Source organism: Zophobas morio, unplaced genomic scaffold, assembly GCF_036711695.1.
Source record: "Zophobas morio isolate AGI-343-1 ecotype UQ-CSIRO unplaced genomic scaffold, CSIRO_AGI_Zmor_V1 ptg000028l, whole genome shotgun sequence".
Lineage (NCBI taxonomy): Eukaryota > Metazoa > Arthropoda > Insecta > Coleoptera > Tenebrionidae > Zophobas > Zophobas morio.
Window position 1 is genome coordinate 4678659 of NW_026972133.1, and position 20376 is coordinate 4699034.

At 28.9% G+C, this 20376-nt stretch overlaps 2 protein-coding genes across 5 annotated transcripts in view; one reads left to right on the forward strand and one right to left on the reverse strand.

Moving 5' to 3' along the window:
- Positions 1-20376, forward strand: part of 5-ht2a (5-hydroxytryptamine (serotonin) receptor 2A) — a 133653-nt gene that overhangs the window by 37350 nt on the left and 75927 nt on the right. The window lies entirely within an intron of this gene.
- LOC135137046 (rhoptry surface protein CERLI2-like) lies at positions 144-11482 on the reverse strand. The gene is made up of 9 exons (XM_064066585.1): positions 11447-11482; positions 8868-8946; positions 7528-7617; positions 5708-5797; positions 4114-4221; positions 2294-2383; positions 540-617; positions 289-393; positions 144-217 (listed from the first exon to the last, which is right to left on the reverse strand). The coding sequence occupies exons 1-9, from the start codon at positions 11480-11482 to the stop codon at positions 144-146; spliced, it is 750 nt and encodes a 249-aa protein (XP_063922655.1).

The window sequence follows — 20376 nt, forward strand, 5'->3', positions numbered from 1 at the left end:
CGACTTGATGTGATGTGACTTGTGAAATTTATTTAGATTTTGAATGTTCCATTTAAGTTTTATAGGTTTAAAAGTTTGATGTCACTTGATTTATTCTGAGCTGACTTGAGCTGACCTAACTTGATCAGAATTGAATTTCTGGTCTATCCTGATCCGATTTGACCAGATATGACTTGACGGGACATGTCTGACTTGATTTGATCTAACGTGACTTGACCTTATTGTGAAATTTGTCTAGAATTTGAAGGTTTCGTTTTAAATATTATAAGTTAATGAACTTGATCTGACTTGACTTATTCTGACCTGACTGCTTGATCGAACTTGATTTTCTGATCTGTCCCCACTTGACTTGATTTGATCTGACTTGACATAAGTTGGCTTGATCTGACGTGACTTAACCAAATTGAGAAATCTATTTAGATTTTGAAACTTCTGTTTAAGTCTTATAAGCTTATAAGCTTGATCTAATCTGACTTGATCTGATCCGACTTGATCTGACCTGACCTGACCTGACCTGACCTGACCTGACCTGATCTCACCTGACTTGATCTCACCTGCCTTGATCTGACCCGACTGGATCTGACCTGTCGTAATTAGCCTGTATTTTTTTATATCTCCTGTCCGGTCATACAATTTTCAAATTAAAAAAAAAATTAAACGTGTTCAATCAGTTGAGAATTATTGGTGTCAAATTATAAATAATTCAAACCATGAAAAGTAAGCTTACAATTTTCAAAATTTTTCAAAAAAAAATGGTTAAAGTAGGTTTAATCGCCCTAGAATTTTCGTCAAATTGTAGATATTTTCGGTTAATTGCTGTACAATTTTTCCATTTTTTTGATTCGAAAAACTGAAAAATTGAAAAACTGAAAAAACGAAAAACGCAAATAAAGAAGAAACGAAAAAGTGGAAAAAAATCTAAAAGTTGAAAAATCGAAAAATTGAAAAAAACAAAGAAAATAAAAATCCAAAACGAAAAAATGTAAATCGGCAAGTTACAGACGGGAAAAATTGAAAAATAAAAAATTGAAAACTCGTGAAATTGCAGATGGAAAAATTGTAAGATCTAAAAGTAAAAACATCCAAAAGCTGTAAAATGGAAAAACTGAAAAACTTTAAAATGAAACCTCGAGAAGTTACATATCGTAAAAAAATGAAAAATTGAAAAAACAAAGATTTTAAAATTAAAAATTCTAAATATAAAAAAAATGAAAAATCGGAACGAAAAATTTGAAGAAATGAAAAATTAAAGGATCTAAAAACTGACAAATTAAAAATTGAAAACTATAAAATTTTAAATAAAAAAATTGTAGATGTTAAATTTGAAGAAACAAGAAAAATGAAAAACTGAAAAATCGCACGGTAAAACTAAAGAACCAAAAACTGAATAAATTTAAATTGAAAAAATAAAAAATTATAGTAGTTCTGTTTAAGTCTTATAAGCTTGTAAGCTTGATCCAACCTGACTTATTGGGACCTGACCTGATCAGACATGACTTTTTTCTGTCCTGATCTGATTCGATCTGATTTGACTGGATCTGACCTGACGTGATCAGACCTGACTTCCTGATCCCTCTTGTCCTGCTGACCTGACTTACAAGTCAACTGAGAATTGGTGTCTAAGTGTAGATATTAACCTGACTTAACATGACTTGATCAAATCTGATGTGACTTGACCTTTTATGAAATTTATCTAGACTTTGAAGGTTCCGTTTTAAATATTACATATAAGTTTATGAACTGTATCTGACCTGACTTATTATGACCAGACTGCTTGATCAAACTTGACTTTCTGATCTGTCCTCACTTGACCTGATTTGATCTGACTTCACAAAACTTGGCCCGATATGACCAAGTATGACTTGATGGGACCTAACCTGACTTGATTTGATCTTGATCTTGTGAAATCTTTCTAGATTTTGAAGGTTCTGTTTAAGTCTTATAAGCCTATAGGGTAGATCTAATTTGATTTATTCTGACTCGACTTGAACTGACCTAACTTGATCAGAATTGAATTTCTGGTCTATCCTAATCCGATTTGACCAGATATGACTTGACGGGACGTGCCTGACTTGATTTGATCTAACGTGACTTGACCTTATTGTGAAATTTTTCTAGAATTTGAAGGTTTCGTTTTAAATCTTATATGTTTATGAACTTGATTTTCTGATCTGTCCTCACTTGATTTGATCTGACTTGACATAACTTGACTTGATCTGACGTGACTTAACCAAATTGAGAAATCTATTTAGATTTTGAAACTTCTGTCGAAGTCTTATAAGCTTGATCTAACCTGACTTGATCTGATCCGACTTGATCTGACCTGACCTGATCTTACCTGACTTGATCTGACCTGCCTTGATCTGACACGACTGGATCTGACCTGTCGTAATTAGCCAAATTAAGAAAACGTTTAAAACGTGTTCAATCAGTTGAGAATTATTGGTGTCAAATTATAAATAATTTTTAGCTAATTACGAATCCGAAATCGGCGTCATGACGTACATTCAAACCATGAAAAGTAAGCTTACAATTTTCAAAATTAAAAAAAAATGGTTACAGTAGATTTAATCGTCCTAGAATTGGCGTCAAATTGTAGATATTTTCCGTTAATTGCTGTGCAATTTTTCCATTTTTTTGATTCGAAAAACTGAAAAATTGAAAAACTCAGAAAACGAAAAACGCAAATAAAGAAGAATCGAAAAAGTGGAAAAAAGAAAAATAAAAAATCTAAAAGTTGAAAAATCGAAAAATTGAAAAAAAAAACAAAGAAAATAAAAATCCAACACGAAAAAATGTAAATCAACAAATTAAAGACAGGAAAAATTGAAAAATAAAAAATTGAAAACCCGTGAAATTCCAGATGGAAAAATTGTAAGATCTAAAAGTAGAAACATCCAAAAGTTGTAACATGGGAAAACTGAAAAACTTTAAAATGAAACCTCGAGAAGTTACATATCGTAAAAAAATGAAAAATTGAATAAACAAAGATTTTAAAATTAAAAATTCTAAATATAAAAAAAATAAAAAATCGGAACGAAAAATTTGAAGAAATGAAAAATTAAAGGATCTAAAAACTGACAAATTAAAAATTGAAAACTATAAAATTTTAAATAAAAAAATTGTAGATGTTAAATTTGAAGAAACAAGAAAAATGAAAAACTGAAAAATCGCACGGTAAAACTAAAGAACCAAAAACTGAATAAATTTAAATCGAAAAATTAAAAATTATAGTAGTTCTGTTTAAGTCTTACAAGCTTGTAAGCTTGATCCAACCTGACTTATTGGGATCTGACTTGATCAGACATGGCTTTTTTCTGTCCTGACCTGATTCGATCTGATTTGACTGGATCTGACCTGACGTGATCAGACCTGACTTCCTGATCCCTCTTGTCCTGACTGACCTGACTTACAAGTCAACTGAGAATTGGTGTCTAAGTGCAAATATTAACCTGACTTAACATGACTTGATCAAATCTGATGTGACTTGACCTTTTATGAAATTTATCTAGACTTTGAAGGTTCCGTTTTAAATATTACATATAAGTTTATGAACTGTATCTGACCTGACTTATTATGACCAGACTGCTTTATCAAACTTGACTTTCTGATCTGTCCTCACTTGACCTGATTTGATCTGACTTCACAAAACTTGGCCCGATATGACCAAGTATGACTTGATGGGACCTAACCTGACTTGATTTGATCTTGATCTTGTGAAATCTTTCTAGATTTTGAAGGTTCTGTTTAAGTCTTATAAGCCTATAGGGTAGATCTAATTTGATTTATTCTGACTCGACTTGAACTGACCTAAATTGATCAGAATTGAATTTCTGGTCTATCCTAATCCGATTTGACCAGATATGACTTGACGGGACGTGTCTGACTTGATTTGATCTAACGTGACTTGACCTTATTGTGAAATTTTTCTAGAATTTGAAGGTTTCGTTTTAAATCTTATATGTTTATGAACTTGATTTTCTGATCTGTCCTCACTTGACTTGATTTGATCTGACTTGGCATAACTTGACTTGATCTGACGTGACTTAACCAAATTGAGAAATCTATTTAGATTTTGAAACTTCTGTCGAAGTCTTATAAGCTTGATCTAACCTGACTTGATCTGATCCGACTTGATCTGACCTGACCTGATCTTACCTGACTTGATCTGACCTGCCTTGATCTGACACGACTGTATCTGACCTGTCGTAATTAGCCAAACTAAAAAAACGTTTAAAACGTGTTCAATCAGTTGAGAATTATTGGTGTCAAATTATAAATAATTTTCAGCTATTTACGAATCCGAAATCGGCGTCATGACGTACATTCAAACCATGAAAAGTAAGCTTACAATTTTCAAAACTAAAAAAAAATGATTAAAGTAGATTTAATCGTCCTAGATAGAATTGGCGTCAAATTGTAGATATTTTCCGTTAATTGCTGTACAATTTTTCCATTTTTTTGATTCGAAAAACTGAAAAATTGAAAAACTGAGAAAACGAAAAACGCAAATAAAGAAGAATCGAAAAAGTGGAAAACAAGAAAAATAAAAAAATCTAAAAGTTGAAAAATCGAAAAATTGAAAAAAAACAAAGAAAATAAAAATCCAAAACGAAAAAATGCAAATCAACAAATTAAAGACAGGAAAAATTGAAAAATAAAAAATTAAAAACCCGTGAAATTCCAGATGGAAAAATTTTAAGATCTAAAAGTAGAAACATCCAAAAGTTGTAACATGGGAAAACTGAAAAACTTTAAAATGAAACCTCGAGAAGTTACATATCGTAAAAAAATGAAAAATTGAGAAAACAAAGATTTTAAAATTAAAAATTGTAAATATAAAGAAAATGAAAAATCGGAACGAAAAATTTGAAGAAATGAAAAATTAAAGGATCTAAAACCTGACAAATTAAAAATTAAAAACTATAAAATTTTAAATAAAAAAATTGTAGATGTTAAATTTGAAGAAACAAGAAAAATGAAAAACTGAAAAATCGCACGGTAAAACTAAAGAACCAAAAACTGAATAAATTTAAATCGAAAAATAAAAAATTATAGTAGTTCTGTTTAAGTCTTATAAGCTTGTAAGCTTGATCCAACTTGACTTATTGGGATCTGACTTGATCAGACATGGCTTTTTTCTGTCCTGACCTGATTCGATCTGATTTGACTGGATCTGACCTGACGTGATCAGACCTGACTTCCTGATCCCTCTTGTCCTGACTGACCTGACTTACAAGTCAACTGAGAATTGGTGTCTAAGTGTAGATATTAACCTGACTTAACATGACTTGATCAAATCTGATGTGACTTGACCTTTTATGAAATTTATCTAGACTTTGAAGGTTCCGTTTTAAATATTACATATAAGTTTATGAACTGTATCTGACTTGACTTATTATGACCAGACTGCTTTATCAAACTTGACTTTCTGATCTGTCCTCACTTGACATAACTTGGTCCGATCTGACCAAGTATGACTTGATGGGACCTAACCTGACTTGACTTGATTGTGAAATTTTTCTAGAATTTGAAGGTTTCGTTTTAAATCTTATATGTTTATGAACTTGATTTTCTGATCTGTCCTCACTTGACTTGATTTGATCTGACTTGACATAACTTGACTTGATCTGACGTGACTTAACCAAATTGAGAAATCTATTTAGATTTTAAAACTTCTGTTTAAGTCTTATAAGCTTGATCTAACCTGACTTGATCTGATCCGACTTGATCTGGCCTAACCTGATCTTACCTGAGTTGATCTGACCTGCTTTGATCTGACCCGACTGGATCTGACCTGTCGTAATTAGCCAAATTAAAAAAAAGTTTAAAACGTGTTCAATCAGTTGAGAATTATTGGTGTCAAATTATAAATAATTTTTAGCTAATTACGAATCCGAAATCGGCGTCATGACGTACATTCAAACCATGAAAAGTAAGCTTACAATTTTCAATATAAAAAAAAAATGGTTACAGTAGATTTAATCGTCCTAGGATTGGCGTCAAATTGTAGATATTTTCCGTTAATTGCTGTGCAATTTTTCCATTTTTTTGATTCGAAAAACTGAAAAATTGAAAAACTGAGAAAACGAAAAACGCAAATAAAGAAGAATCGAAAAAGTGGAAAACAAGAAAAATAAAAAAATCTAAAAGTTGAAAAATCGAAAAATTGAAAAAAAACAAAGAAAATAAAAATCCAAAACGAAAAAATGTAAATCAACAAATTAAAGACAGGAAAAATTGAAAAATAAAAAATTGAAAACCCGTGAAATTCCAGATGGAAAAATTGTAAGATCTAAAAGTAGAAACATCCAAAAGTTGTAACATGGGAAAACTGAAAAACTTTAAAATGAAACCTCGAGAAGTTACATATCGTAAAAAAAATGAAAAATTGAAAAAACAAAGATTTTAAAATTAAAAATTGTAAATATAAAGAAAATGAAAAATCGGGCGAAAAATTTGAAGAAATGAAAAATTAAAGGATCTAAAAACTGACAAATTAAAAATTGAAAACTATAAAATTTTAGAAAAAAAAAATTGTAGATGTTAAATTTGAAGAAACAAGAAAAATGAAAAACTGAAAAATCGCACGGTAAAACTAAAGAACCAAAAACTGAATAAATTTAAATCGAAAAATTAAAAATTATAGTAGTTCTGTTTAAGTCTTAAAGCTTGTAAGCTTGACCCAACCTGACTTATTGGGACCTGACTTGATCAGACATGACTTTTTTCCGTCCTGACCTGATTCGATCTGATTTGACTGGATCTGACCTGACGTGATCAGACCTGACTTCCTGATCCCTCTTGTCCTGACTGACCTGACTTACAAGTCAACTGAGAATTGGTGTCTAAGTGTAGATATTAACCTGACTTAACATGACTTGATCAAATCTGATGTGACTTGACCTTTTATGAAATTTATCTAGATTTTGAAGGTTCCGTTTTAAATATTACATATAAGTTTATGAACTGTATCTGACCTGACTTATTATGACCAGACTGCTTTATCAAACTTGACTTTCTGATCTGTCCTCACTTGACCTGATTTGATCGTACTTCACAAAACTAGGCCCGATATGACCAAGTATGACTTGATGGGACCTAACCTGACTTGACTTGATCTTGATCTTGTGAAATCTTTCTAGATTTTGAAGGTTCTGTTTAAGTCTTATAAGCCTATAGGGTAGATCTAATTTGATTTATTCTGACTCGACTTGAACTGACCTAAATTGATCAGAATTGAATTTCTGGTCTATCCTAATCCGATTTGACCAGATAAGACTTGACGGGACGTGTCTGACTTGATTTGATCTAACGTGACTTGACCTTATTGTGAAATTTTTCTAGAATTTGAAGGTTTCGTTTTAAATCTTATATGTTTATGAACTTGATTTTCTGATCTGTCCTCACTTGACTTGATTTGATCTGACTTGGCATAACTTGACTTGATCTGACGTGACTTAACCAAATTGAGAAATCTATTTAGATTTTGAAACTTCTGTCGAAGTCTTATAAGCTTGATCTAACCTGACTTGATCTGATCCGACTTGATCTGACCTGACCTGATCTTACCTGACTTGATCTGACCTGCCTTGATCTGACACGACTGGATCTGACCTGTCGTAATTAGCCAAATTAAAAAAAAGTTTAAAACGTGTTCAATCAGTTGAGAATTATTGGTGTCAAATTATAAATAATTTTTAGCTAATTACGAATCCGAAATCGGCGTCATGACGTACATTCAAACCATGAAAAGTAAGCTTACAATTTTCAAAATTAAAAAAAAATGGTTACAGTAGATTTAATCGTCCTAGAATTGGCGTCAAATTGTAGATATTTTCCGTTAATTGCTGTGCAATTTTTCCATTTTTTTGATTCGAAAAACTGAAAAATTGAAAAACTGAAAAAACGAAAAACGCAAATAAAGAAGAAACGAAAAAGTGGAAAAAAAGAAAAATGAAAAAATCTAAAAGTTGAAAAATCGAAAAATTGAAAAAAAAACAAAGAAAATAAAAATCCAAAACGACAAAATGTAAATCAACAAATTCAAGACAGGAAAAATTGAAAAATAAAAAATTGAAAACCCGTGAAATTCCAAATGGGAAAATTGTAAGATCTAAAAGTAGAAACATCCAAAAGTTGTAACATGGAAAACTGAAAAACTTTAAAATGAAACCTCGAGAAGTTACATATCGTAAAAAAAATGAAAAATTGAAAAAACAAAGATTTTAAAATAAAAAATTGTAAATATAAAGAAAATGAAAAATCGTAACGAAAAATTTGAAGAAATGAAAAATTAAAGGATCTAAAAACTGACAAATTAAAAATTGAAAACTATAAAATTTTAAATAAAAAAATTGTAGATGTTAAATTTGAAGAAACAAGAAAAATGAAAAACTGAAAAATCGCACGGTAAAACTAAAGAACCAAAAACTGAATAAATTTAAATTGAAAAAATAAAAAATTATAGTAGTTCTGTTTAAGTCTTATAAGCTTGTAAGCTTGATCCAACCTGACTTATTGGGACCTGACTTGATCAGACATGACTTTTTTCTGTCCTGACCTGATTCGATCTGATTTGACTGGATCTGACCTGACGTAATCAGACCTGACTTCCTGATCCCTCTTGTCCTGACTGACCTGACTTACAAGTCGACTGAGAATTGGTGTCTAAGTGTAGATATTAACCTGACTTAACATGACTTGATCAAATCTGATGTGACTTGACCTTTTATGAAATTTATCTAGACTTTGAAGGTTCCGTTTTAAATATTACATATAAGTTTATGAACTGTATCTGACCTGACTTGATCTGATCCGACTTGATCTGACCTGACCTGACCTGACCTGACCTGACCTGATCTCACCTGACTTGATCTGACCTGCCTTGATCTGACCCGACTGGATCTGACCTGTATTTTTTTTATATCTCCTGTCCTGAATGACCTGAGTACAATTTTCAAATTAAAAAAAAAATTTAAACGTGTTCAATCAGTTGAGAATTATTGGTGTCAAATTATAAATAATTCAAACCATGAAAAGTAAGCTTACAATTTTCAAAATTTTTCAAAAAAAATGGTTAAAGTAGGTTTAATCGCTTAGAATTTTCGCCAAATTGTAGATATTTTCCGTTAATTGCTGTACAATTTTTCCATTTTTTTGATTCGAAAAACTGAAAAATTGAAAAACTGAGTAAACGAAAAACGCAAATAAAGAAGAAACGAAAAAGTGGAAAAAAAGAAAAATAAAAAAATCTAAAAGTTGAAAAATCGAAAAATTGAAAAAAAACAAAAAAAATCAAAATCCAAAACGAAAAAATGTAAATCAACAAATTAAAGACAGGAAACATTGAAAAATAAAAAATTGAAAACCCGTGAAATTCCAGATGGAAAAATTGTAAGATCTAAAAGTAGAAACGTCCAAAAGTTGTAACATGGGAAAACTGAAAAACTTTAAAATGAAACCTCGAGAAGCTACATATCGTAAAAAATGAAAAATTGAAAAAACAAAGATTTTGAAATTAAAAATTCTATATATAAAGAAAATAAAAAATCGGAACGAAAAATTTGAAGAAATGAAAAATTAAAGGATCTAAAAACTGACAAATTAAAAATTGAAAACTATAAAATTTTAAATAAAAAAATTGTAGATGTTAAATTTGAAGAAACAAGAAAAATGAAAAACTGAAAAATCGCACGGTAAAACTAAAGAACCAAAAACTGAATAAATTTAAATTGAAAAAATAAAAAATTATAGTAGTTCTGTTTAAGTCTTATAAGCTTGTAAGCTTGATCCAACCTGACTTATTGGGACCTGACTTGATCAGACATGACTTTTTTCTGTCCTGACCTGATTCGATCTGATTTGACTGGATCTGACCTGACGTGATCAGACCTGACTTCCTGATCCCTCTTGTCCTGACTGACCTGACTTACAAGTCAACTGAGAATTGGTGTCTAAGTGTAGATATTAACCTGACTTAACATGACTTGATCAAATCTGATGTGACTTGACCTTATTATGAAATTTATCTACATTTTGAAGGTTCTGTTTTAAATATTACATATAAGTTTATGAACTGTATCTGACTTGACTTATTATGACCAGACTGCTTTATCAAACTTGACTTTCTGATCTGTCCTCACTTGACATAACTTGGTCCGATCTGACCAAGTATGACTTGATGGGACCTAACCTGACTTGACTTGATTTTGATCTTGTTGTGAAATCCTTCTAGATTTTGAAGGTTCTGTTTAAGTTTTATAAGCCTATAGGGTAGATCTAATTTGATTTATTCTGACTCGACTTGATCTGACCTGACTTGATCTGACTGACCTGACTTACAATTTTCAAAATTTTTCCAAAAAAAAAATTGTTAAAATGAATTCGATCGACTGAGAATCGGTCATAACTTGTTATGCAAATTTTAACGAATATACGATTTTTGCTTAAAATCCGCTCTTTACAATGTGTATTTAACTCCGAAGAAAAGTTTTATGACACTTTTATGCAACTTTAAAAATTAAATTCTCGAACAAAGTGCCAAAGTCACCTGCACGCGACACTTTACACAAACGATTTGCTTCCGGTTTTATAACAGTTTTATGCGGGTTTTAAAACGAAACTCGCCGTGATTCGCTGCACAGCCAATACGATCCGTTATCGGAATCCCAAATCCGGCCTGCCACCGGCGAGTCGGATTCCTCATGCCGAAAAATCGCGCGAGAACGAACGCTGAATAAAATATGGCGTAGGTAATACCACTAAAATTTATATAAAGCCCTCACAAACACATAATACTTCCTGTAATATTGAAGCTTTCACGTTGGCGCCGAGATCGTAAATGAAAAATTTTCTCCGGGATGGGTTTTCGCCGGATTTTCTTTTTCATTTCGTGATGGTTGTTTATGCGTCATCGATTCAATTAAGGAATTCATGAGGTGAGAAAGGAGTCCGTCTGTCAAGAATTTGCATTGAGACAACGGCGCTTCCAAGATGGGGGACATTAATTGTATTGAGGCGGTTTTTCGGTAATTTATATAGCGAAGAAGTGTCAAAACTAAAAGACGACGGGAAATTCCGAATTGTTTACGGAGTTTTTCCACGTTAAGGAGAGGCAACAAGTTTATAAAATGCCCCACATAATCGCAAATAATTGTTATCCAATTTTCTCCGGTTTGTGTAAACGGGGGTTAACACACTTCCTAATTAACCCGGACGGTCTTTAATAACTTTCATTACGTCGTAACGAACGCACTCGAAATCCGATTAACAATATAAACTTTATAATATTTTTCGTGGGAGTCTTTACCGTTTACTTGTGTAATAAAAATATTTACGCTATAATTTATAGAGCACGTTTTTATTATCCGGAAAATATGAGCGTAACGAGTATAGATTTTTATATTAACTCTTCCCTGCGGGAACATTCATTAAGTACACATACAGAAAGTTCGAAAGTTTGAATTACGGCCACGTGCATTAGCGATACCACTTGTCACTTTTATTATATTTTGAAAAATTCTGTTACTGTTCTTGATCTTTTTTTAGGTGTGTTCACATATTCTGTTTTAATTAAATTCGTGTCAGCATTTTACAAATTTGTTTTGATCATTCATTTACCAGCTATAATTTAGGTAAAAGCCAAAAACAAATTCAATTGAACTGAAATTTTAAAAGCGAGTAAACAGATTACATTAGATTTGTGGATATTTTGTCGCCATAAATTGCTGCAGAACTAATAAACCGTTCGAACGCGATTTCCTTAATTTGTAGACGATTTCTCTAAAAAATCTCTAATGTTTAAATCATTCCAACTGTCAAACATATGCCATATGTAGATTATGAAGAACGTTAGTTGTTTGGAACGTCGTCCGTCAATACAAAAAAGAAACTAAGACAAAATTGAATCCGTAAATAGAAAATCTGAAATACTTTATAGTTCTGTGTGTAGACATTGGATTAAATCTATCGTATAAACAATTGTCTTAAAAATTATTTTTCAAGTAAACGATTATCGAATAAAGTTAAACGTTTATTATCAGTTCGTTTGACTTATTGCTCTCCAAGTTGCAGAATTATTTTATATTATAAGGTCTCAAAGAAAATTGTTTAACACTTAAAAAAGAATCAAAGTTCGAAAACAAGCAGAAACAATAGTAAATAACCGTAATTGTCGGCGGTCTCCGTTTTTGTTTCGAGTTTATGGTTTCTTGGAAAAATGAGAGAAAAATTTTAACCATTTTTCGGAAACATTTTGAAAAATGTTAAGTCAGGCCAGGATAGATCAGAAAGTTAAGTCTGATCACGTTAGGTAGATCCAGTTAAGTCAGAATAAGTCGGGTCAGACTTAAACAGAAAAATGGAACAATTCAAAATTGTGAATTAAATATACAGAAATTGAGAAATTAAAAATAAAAAAATTGAAAAAAAGAATAAATGAAAAAGTGTTAAATCTAATAATTGAAAAATGGAAAAATGATAAAATCGTAAAGCTGAAAAAGTCAAAACAATTTTAAATTGTTTGTTATTATTATAGTTATTATTATTAAATGTTTAAAACGAAAATTGGAACACGCAAATCAAAAATTGAAAAACAAAAGATTGAAAAATCGAGAAATTGAATAACCTAAAAGTTGAAAAATAAAAAAATTGAAAAATTTTTTAATTAAAAAGAGAAACATAACAAAATCAGAATATCGAAAAACCGAAAAATTTAAAAAAATGAAGACTAAAAAGCAAAAAAGAAAAGTCGAAAAACTAAAGACATGAAAAATTGAAAAATTCAACAATTGAAAAACTGAAAAAATAAAATAAAAAAACGAAAAATAATAAAATCAGAATATTGAAAAATCGAAAAATTGAAAAAATAAAGACTATAAAAAGCGAAAAAGAAAAACTGTAGACACGAAAAATTGAAAAATCCAAAAATTGAAAAATTTAAAATTGCAACATTGGATATTTGTTGGAAGAACGAAAAACCGAAAAATTTAACAATGAAATTTCGAAGAGTTGTGTGTCGTAAAATTAGAGAAACAAAAAATGAAAACCGAAAAAATAAAGTAAAAAAATGAAAAATCGAAAAATTGAAAAATTTCAGTTAAAAACGGTTATAAAACTAGAACACTGAAACATCGAAAAATCGTAAAAGTAAAGAAAATAATTGCTAATCGAGAATTTGAAGAAATGAAAAATTGAAGCAAAAAATTGGAAAATTAGAAATCAAAAAATTGAAAAGTCGAATAAACGAAAAAGTTTCAAAGTCATCGTGAAGGTGCAAAAACGATTTTTTTAAATTATTATCATTAATAAAATAAAAACTAGAAAAATTACAAAATAAAAATTGAAGAAACGAAAATTTATAAAAAATCGAAAAAAAATATGTATCAAATCAGAATATTGAAAAAACGAAAAATGAAAAATTAAAAATTGAAACATCCAACAGTTGGGAAATCGGAAAACTGAAAAATTTAACAATGGAAATTCGGAGAGACTTTAAATGGAAAAATTGCGAAATCAAAAAATTGAAGAAACGAAAAATTGAAAAAATTAAAAAATTATCAAAAAAAAATGTTGAAAAATCGAATAAATAAAAAAATAGAAACGAAAAATTGCACACCCATAAATAAAAAAAAAAGAATTGAAAACACGAAAAACTCGAATCCAAACATTGCGACATGTAAAAACTGAAAAATTTAAGAGTTGGAATCAGAATATTGAAAAAACGAAAAATGAAAAATTAAAAATTGAAACATCCAACAGTTGGGAAATCGGAAAACTGAAAAATTTAACAATGGAAACTCGGAGAGACTAAATGGAAAAATTGCGAAATCCAAAAATTGAAGAAACGAAAAATTGAAAAAATTAAAATTGCAAAAACAAAAATTATAAAACAGAAATGTTGAAAAATCGGATAAATAAAAAAATGGAAACGAAAAATTGCACACCCATAAATAAAAAAAAAGAATTGAAAACACGAAAAACTCGAATCCAAACATTGCGACACCTAAAAACTGAAAAATTTAAGAGTTGGAAAATTGAAAACCTGAAAAATTTAAACCTGAAAACTTAAAAATTACAGAAAGAAGAATTCCAAATCAAAAATTTGAAGAGCTGCAAAATTAGAAAATCGAAAAATTGAAGAATTAAAAATTAAAAACTCGAGAAATTGGAAAAATAAAGAAAGAAAAAACGAAACGAAAAATTGCAGATCGAAAAAATGAACAATTAAGAACTGAAAACTCAAATCGAAAAATTCAAATTTGGAAAATTGAAGAACTAAAAAATTAAACTTGGAAACTGAAGAAACAGAAAAATGATAAAATGCAGAATTGGTTACTTCAGGGGCGAGGGAATTTTTATAAGGCTTAAACAGAATTACTATAATTTTTATTTTTTCAATTTTAATTTATTCAATTTTTCAATTTTTAGATTTTGCAGTTTTTCATTTAAAATTTCTTTTGTTTTGAGAAAAAATTGAATTTTTAATTTTTCAAGTCTTTGGTTCTTTATTATTTCACTTTTTATACGGTTTACGATTTTTCAGTTTTTAATTTATTCAATTTTTCGATTTGCAATTTCTCGTTTCGGTTTCTTATTTACTTTCTTAATTTCAAATTTTCGGTTTTTCAATATTTTACAATTTATTTTTCAATTTGAAATCTTTCAATTTTTGGATTTTTTCATTTTTCGGTTTTCAGGTTTTCGTTTTCTCCAATCTTACATATTTCAGCTTCATGATTTTGCAATTTTTCTAGTTTTCATTTCAAATGTAGGCAGAATAAGTATTACAATTTTTTTAAATTTCCACTTTTTCGATTTTACGATTTAAAAATGTTTCCATTTTTCAGTTATTGGCTTTTAGAATTTTCTTTTATTCGATTTTCCAATTTTCTGATTCTTATTTTTTCAATTTCTCGATATTTTTATTTCAAATTTTTCATCTTTCAATAATTGTATATTTCGATTTTTGGATTTTGCACTTTTTCCTTTTCGAGTTTCTCAATTTTTCATTTTTCGATTTTCAGTTTCTAGTTTCTTCAATTTTTCAAGTTTTTGATCAAGTTGATGATATTCAAAAATTACATTCACAGCACGTTGAAATCTGTCCCAGAATTTTTTTGGATTTTTGGGCAACTTTTTAAAAAATAAAAATAAAATTTTTCAAAAAGTTCCGCATTCTTTCACAATTGAAGAAATGAAAAATTGAAGCAAAAAATTGAAAAATTAGAACTCAAAAAATTGAAGAAACGAAAATTTATAAAAAATCGAAAAAAAAAATGTATCAAATCAGAATATTGAAAAAACGAAAAATGAAAAATTAAAAATTGAAACATCCAACAGTTGGGAAATCGGAAAACTGAAAAATTTAACAATGGAAACTCGGAGAGACTAAATGGAAAAATTGCGAAATCCAAAAATTGAAGAAACGAAAAATTGAAAAAATTAAAATTGCAAAAACAAAAATTATAAAACAGAAATGTTGAAAAATCGGATAAATAAAAAAATGGAAACGAAAAATTGCACACCCATAAATAAAAAAAAAGAATTGAAAACACGAAAAACTCGAATCCAAACATTGCGACACCTAAAAACTGAAAAATTTAAGAGTTGGAAAATTGAAAACCTGAAAAATTTAAACCTGAAAACTTAAAAATTACAGAAAGAAGAATTCCAAATCAAAAATTTGAAGAGCTGCAAAATTAGAAAATCGAAAAATTGAAGAATTAAAAATTAAAAACTCGAGAAATTGGAAAAATAAAGAAAGAAAAAACGAAACGAAAAATTGCAGATCGAAAAAATGAACAATTAAGAACTGAAAACTCAAATCGAAAAATTCAAATTTGGAAAATTGAAGAACTAAAAAATTAAACTTGGAAACTGAAGAAACAGAAAAATGATAAAATGCAGAATTGGTTACTTCAGGGGCGAGGGAATTTTTATAAGGCTTAAACAGAATTACTATAATTTTTATTTTTTCAATTTTAATTTATTCAATTTTTCAATTTTTAGATTTTGCAGTTTTTCATTTAAAATTTCTTTTGTTTTGAGAAAAAATTGAATTTTTAATTTTTCAAGTCTTTGGTTCTTTATTATTTCACTTTTTATACGGTTTACGATTTTTCAGTTTTTAATTTATTCAATTTTTCGATTTGCAATTTCTCGTTTCGGCTTCTTATTTACTTTCTTAATTTCAAATTTTCGGTTTTTCAATATTTTACAATTTATTTTTCAATTTGAAATCTTTCAATTTTTGGATTTTTTCATTTTTCGGTTTTCAGGTTTTCGTTTTCTCCAATCTTACATATTTCAGCTTCATGATTTTGCAATTTTTCTAGTTTTCATTTCAAATGTAGGCAGAATAAGTATTACAATTTTTTTAAATTTCCACTTTTTCGATTTTACGATTTAAAAATGTTTCCATTTTTCAGTTATTGGCTTTTAGAATTTTCTTTTATTCGATTTTCCAATTTTCTGATTCTTATTTTTTCAATTTCTCGATATTTTTATTTCAAATTTTTCATCTTTCAATAATTGTATATTTCGATTTTTGGATTTTGCACTTTTTCCTTTTCGAATTTCTCAATTTTTCATTTTTCGATTTTCAGTTTCTAGTTTCTTCAATTTTTCAAGTTTTTGATCAAGTTGATGATATTCAAAAATTACATTCAGAGCACGTTGAAATCTGTCCCAGAATTTTTTTGGATTTTTGGGCAACTTTTTAAAAAATAAAAATAAAATTTTTCAAAAAGTTCCGCATTCTTTCACAATTGAAGAAATGAAAAATTGAAGCAAAAAATTGAAAAATTAGAACTCAAAAAATTGAAGAAACGAAAATTTATAAAAAATCGAAAAAAATACCAATCGAAAAATGGAAAAATCCAAAAATGGTAAATTCTACATTGAAAAAGTAAAATCAGAATATTGAAAAATCGAAAAATGAAAAATTAAAAATTGAAAACTCGTACACCTGCGAAATCTAAAAAATTGAAGAAACAAAAAATTGAAAAATCGAGAAAATGAAAAACCTAAAAGTTTAAAAATCGAAAAATTGAAACATTTCATAATTAAAAAAAGAACAATAATAAAATCAGAATATTGAAAAACCGAAAATTTGAGAAAAATAAAGACTATAAAAAGCCAAAAAGAAAAACTGAAGACACGAAAAATGGAAAAATCCAAAAACTGAAAAATTTAGCAATGAAATTTCGAAGAGTTGTATGTCGTAAAATTAGAGAAACAAAAAATGAAAACCGAAAAAATAAAGTAAAAAAATGAAAAATCGAAAAATTGAAAATTTTCAGTTAAAAACAGTTATAAAACTAGAACACTGAAACATCGAAAAATCGTAAAAGTAAAGAAAATAATTGCTAATTGAGAATTTGAAGAAATGAAAAATTGAAGCAAAAAATTGGAAAATTAGAAATCAAAAAATTGAAAAGTCGATTTTTTTAAATTATTATCATTAATAAAATAAAAACTAGAAAAATTATAAAATAAAAATTGAAGAAACGAAAATTTATAAAAAAATCGAAAAAAAATATGTATCAAATCAGAATATTGAAAGAACGAAAAATGAAAAATTAAAAATTGAAACATCCAACAGTTGGGAAATCGGAAAAATTGCGAAATCCAAAAATTGAAGAAACGAAAAATTGAAAAAATTAAAATTGCAAAAACATTTTTTAAAACAGAAATGTTGAAAAATCGAATAAATAAAAAAATGGAAACGAAAAATTGCACACCCATAAATAAAAAAAAAGAATTGAAAACACGAAAAACTCGAATCCAAACATTGCGACATCTAAAAACTGAAAAATTTAAGAGTTGGAAAATTGAAAACCTGAAAAATTTAAACCTGAAAATTAAAAAATAACAGAAAGAAGAATTGCAAATCGAACATTTGAAGAGCTGCAAAATTAGAAAATCGAAAAATTGAAAAAATAAAGAAAGCAAAAACGAAACGAAAATTGCAGATCGAAAAAATGAAAAATTAAGAACTGAAAACTCAAATCGAAAAATTCAAAATTTGGAAAATTGAAGAACTAAAAAATTATACCTGGAAACTCGAAAAAATGCAAATCGGAAAACTGAAGAAACAGAAAAATGATAAAATGGAGAATTGGTTACTTCAGAGGCGACGGAATTTTTATAAGACTTAAACAGAATTACTATAATTTTTATTTTTTCTGTGTTAATTTATTCAATTTTTCACTTTTTCAATTTTTAGATTTTGCAGTTTTTCATTTAAAATTTCTTTTGTTTTGAGAAAAAATTGAATTTTTAATTTTTCAATTTTTTGGTTCTTTATTATTTCACTTTTGTTTCTTCAGTTATACGGTTTACGATTTTTCAGTTTTTAGTTTATTCAATTTTTCGATTTGCAATTTCTCGTTTCGGTTTTTTATTTACGTTGTTGTTTTTCAATATTTTACAATTTATTTTTCAATTTGAAATCTTTCAATTTTTGGATTTTTTCATTTTTCGGTTTTCAGTTTTTGTTTTCTCCAATCTTACATTTTTCAGCTCCATGATTTTGCAATTTTTCTAGTTTTCATTTCAAATGTAGGCAGAATAATTATTATAATTTTTTTAAATTTCCACTTTTTCGATTTTACGATTTAAAAATTTTTCCATTTTTCAGTTATTGGCTTTTAGAATTTTCTTTTATTCGATTTTCCAATTCTCTGCTTCTTATTTTTTCAATTTCTCGATATTTTTAGTTCAAATTTTTGATCTTTCAATAATTGTATATTTCAATTTTTTCCTTTTCAAGTTTCTCAATTTTTCATTTTTCGATTTTCAGTTTCTAGTTTCTTCAATTTTTCAAGTTTTTGATCAAGTTGATGATATTCAAAAATTACATTCACAGCACGTTGAAATCTGTCCCAGAATTTTTTTGGATTTTTGGGCAACTTTTTAAAAAATAAAAATAAAATTTTTCAAAAAGTTCCGTATTCTTTCACAATTTTTGAAATTGAACTGAAGACATTATCTTATAGACTCTGACTTTTACAATTTACTTTCGGCATCATTTCTTCCATTTTTAGAAAAATAGAAATGTGACAGTTTTTAGATTAAAAAACAATTGAATTTTAATCCCAATTTTTCTAAAATCACCAGACTTTTTGAGGATTTTTTGACCACTTTTCCAAAAGTAATAAAATTTTCACTACTTAAGAAAATTTTGCTTTTTTGACCATTTATTTGGAGACATTTTTCGAAATTACCCACCGAGTTATGAGTTTTTTGGATTTTTTTTTAAACAGAATTTCTATTTGAATATTTTTGAAATCTTCGAAATGATTTCTTCAATAACTCTTACCATTTTTCACAACACGTTATGTTGAAGTCTAGACAAAAAAGTAAAACTAACCCCCCCCCCCCCCCCATTTCCGCTTTTTAATTTCATTGGCTTATTTTATTTACTCTCAGATGAAAATTGAGATATATTGTGACAAGGGTCCAATCGACGCTTAAGAAAGTCGAAATGGCCCCGCCCACCCACCCCGTTTTCTTTCTGTTCATTATTTTATTGCATAAAAGTATATTTTATAATAATACACACTGTAATTTAGACAAAAAAGTAAAAGTAACTCCATCCACCTCCGCTTTTGAATTTCATAATTTTTTTATTGGATGAAAATTGACAGGGGCGGGTGGGCGGGGCTAGTACTTGTTAAGATACGACTGATTTTAGTAAATCAGCTACACATATAGAAAATTCAGATTCTAGAATCCGCTTTTACACATCGGGTCCTACCTTCCTCATCGAGACCCCTCCGCCCACCACCCCAATTTTCTTCCTCCGTTACAATTATCCCGTTATGGTGTATTAGCGGTAACGCTCGAGTCGCAACTCATCCCACCTGCAAATTCCGCGACATAAAATTCCATTTAAGCTCTCGCCGAGCTTTCGTAAATCTCGGAAGAGCGCTCGTAAATCGGGCTGTATTTTTCTTAACGCGGCTTGAAAAAGGGTTGCTTGATCGACTACAAGGGCTTAGCGCGATCGTCTTTTGATTTATTCAAGGGCGATAAGCGGCGTGAATTAGAAACCGGCGCCGCATTCATCAATATTGTATTAGTTGGGGTATGAGACGTCACATTAGGGAAGTTCGGGGGTACAGAACTAATCCATTTGTGCCTAGGAATGGCTTAAGGTGGAGCCGCGAACAACTTTCCGGATCAAATCTGGGCGATTTTCGTGATGTCGGCGCCTATCAGGCATTAAACTATCTCGATCTCACTTCTGATGATTTTTTGTTATTCGTCGTAAGCCGAGGGGCGGAGCCTAATTGTAAAATCCTTATTTCCTTACAAAAATTTGCCATTTTAAACGTGTTTTAGATTTCTAGGAAAAAAATAATCACAATT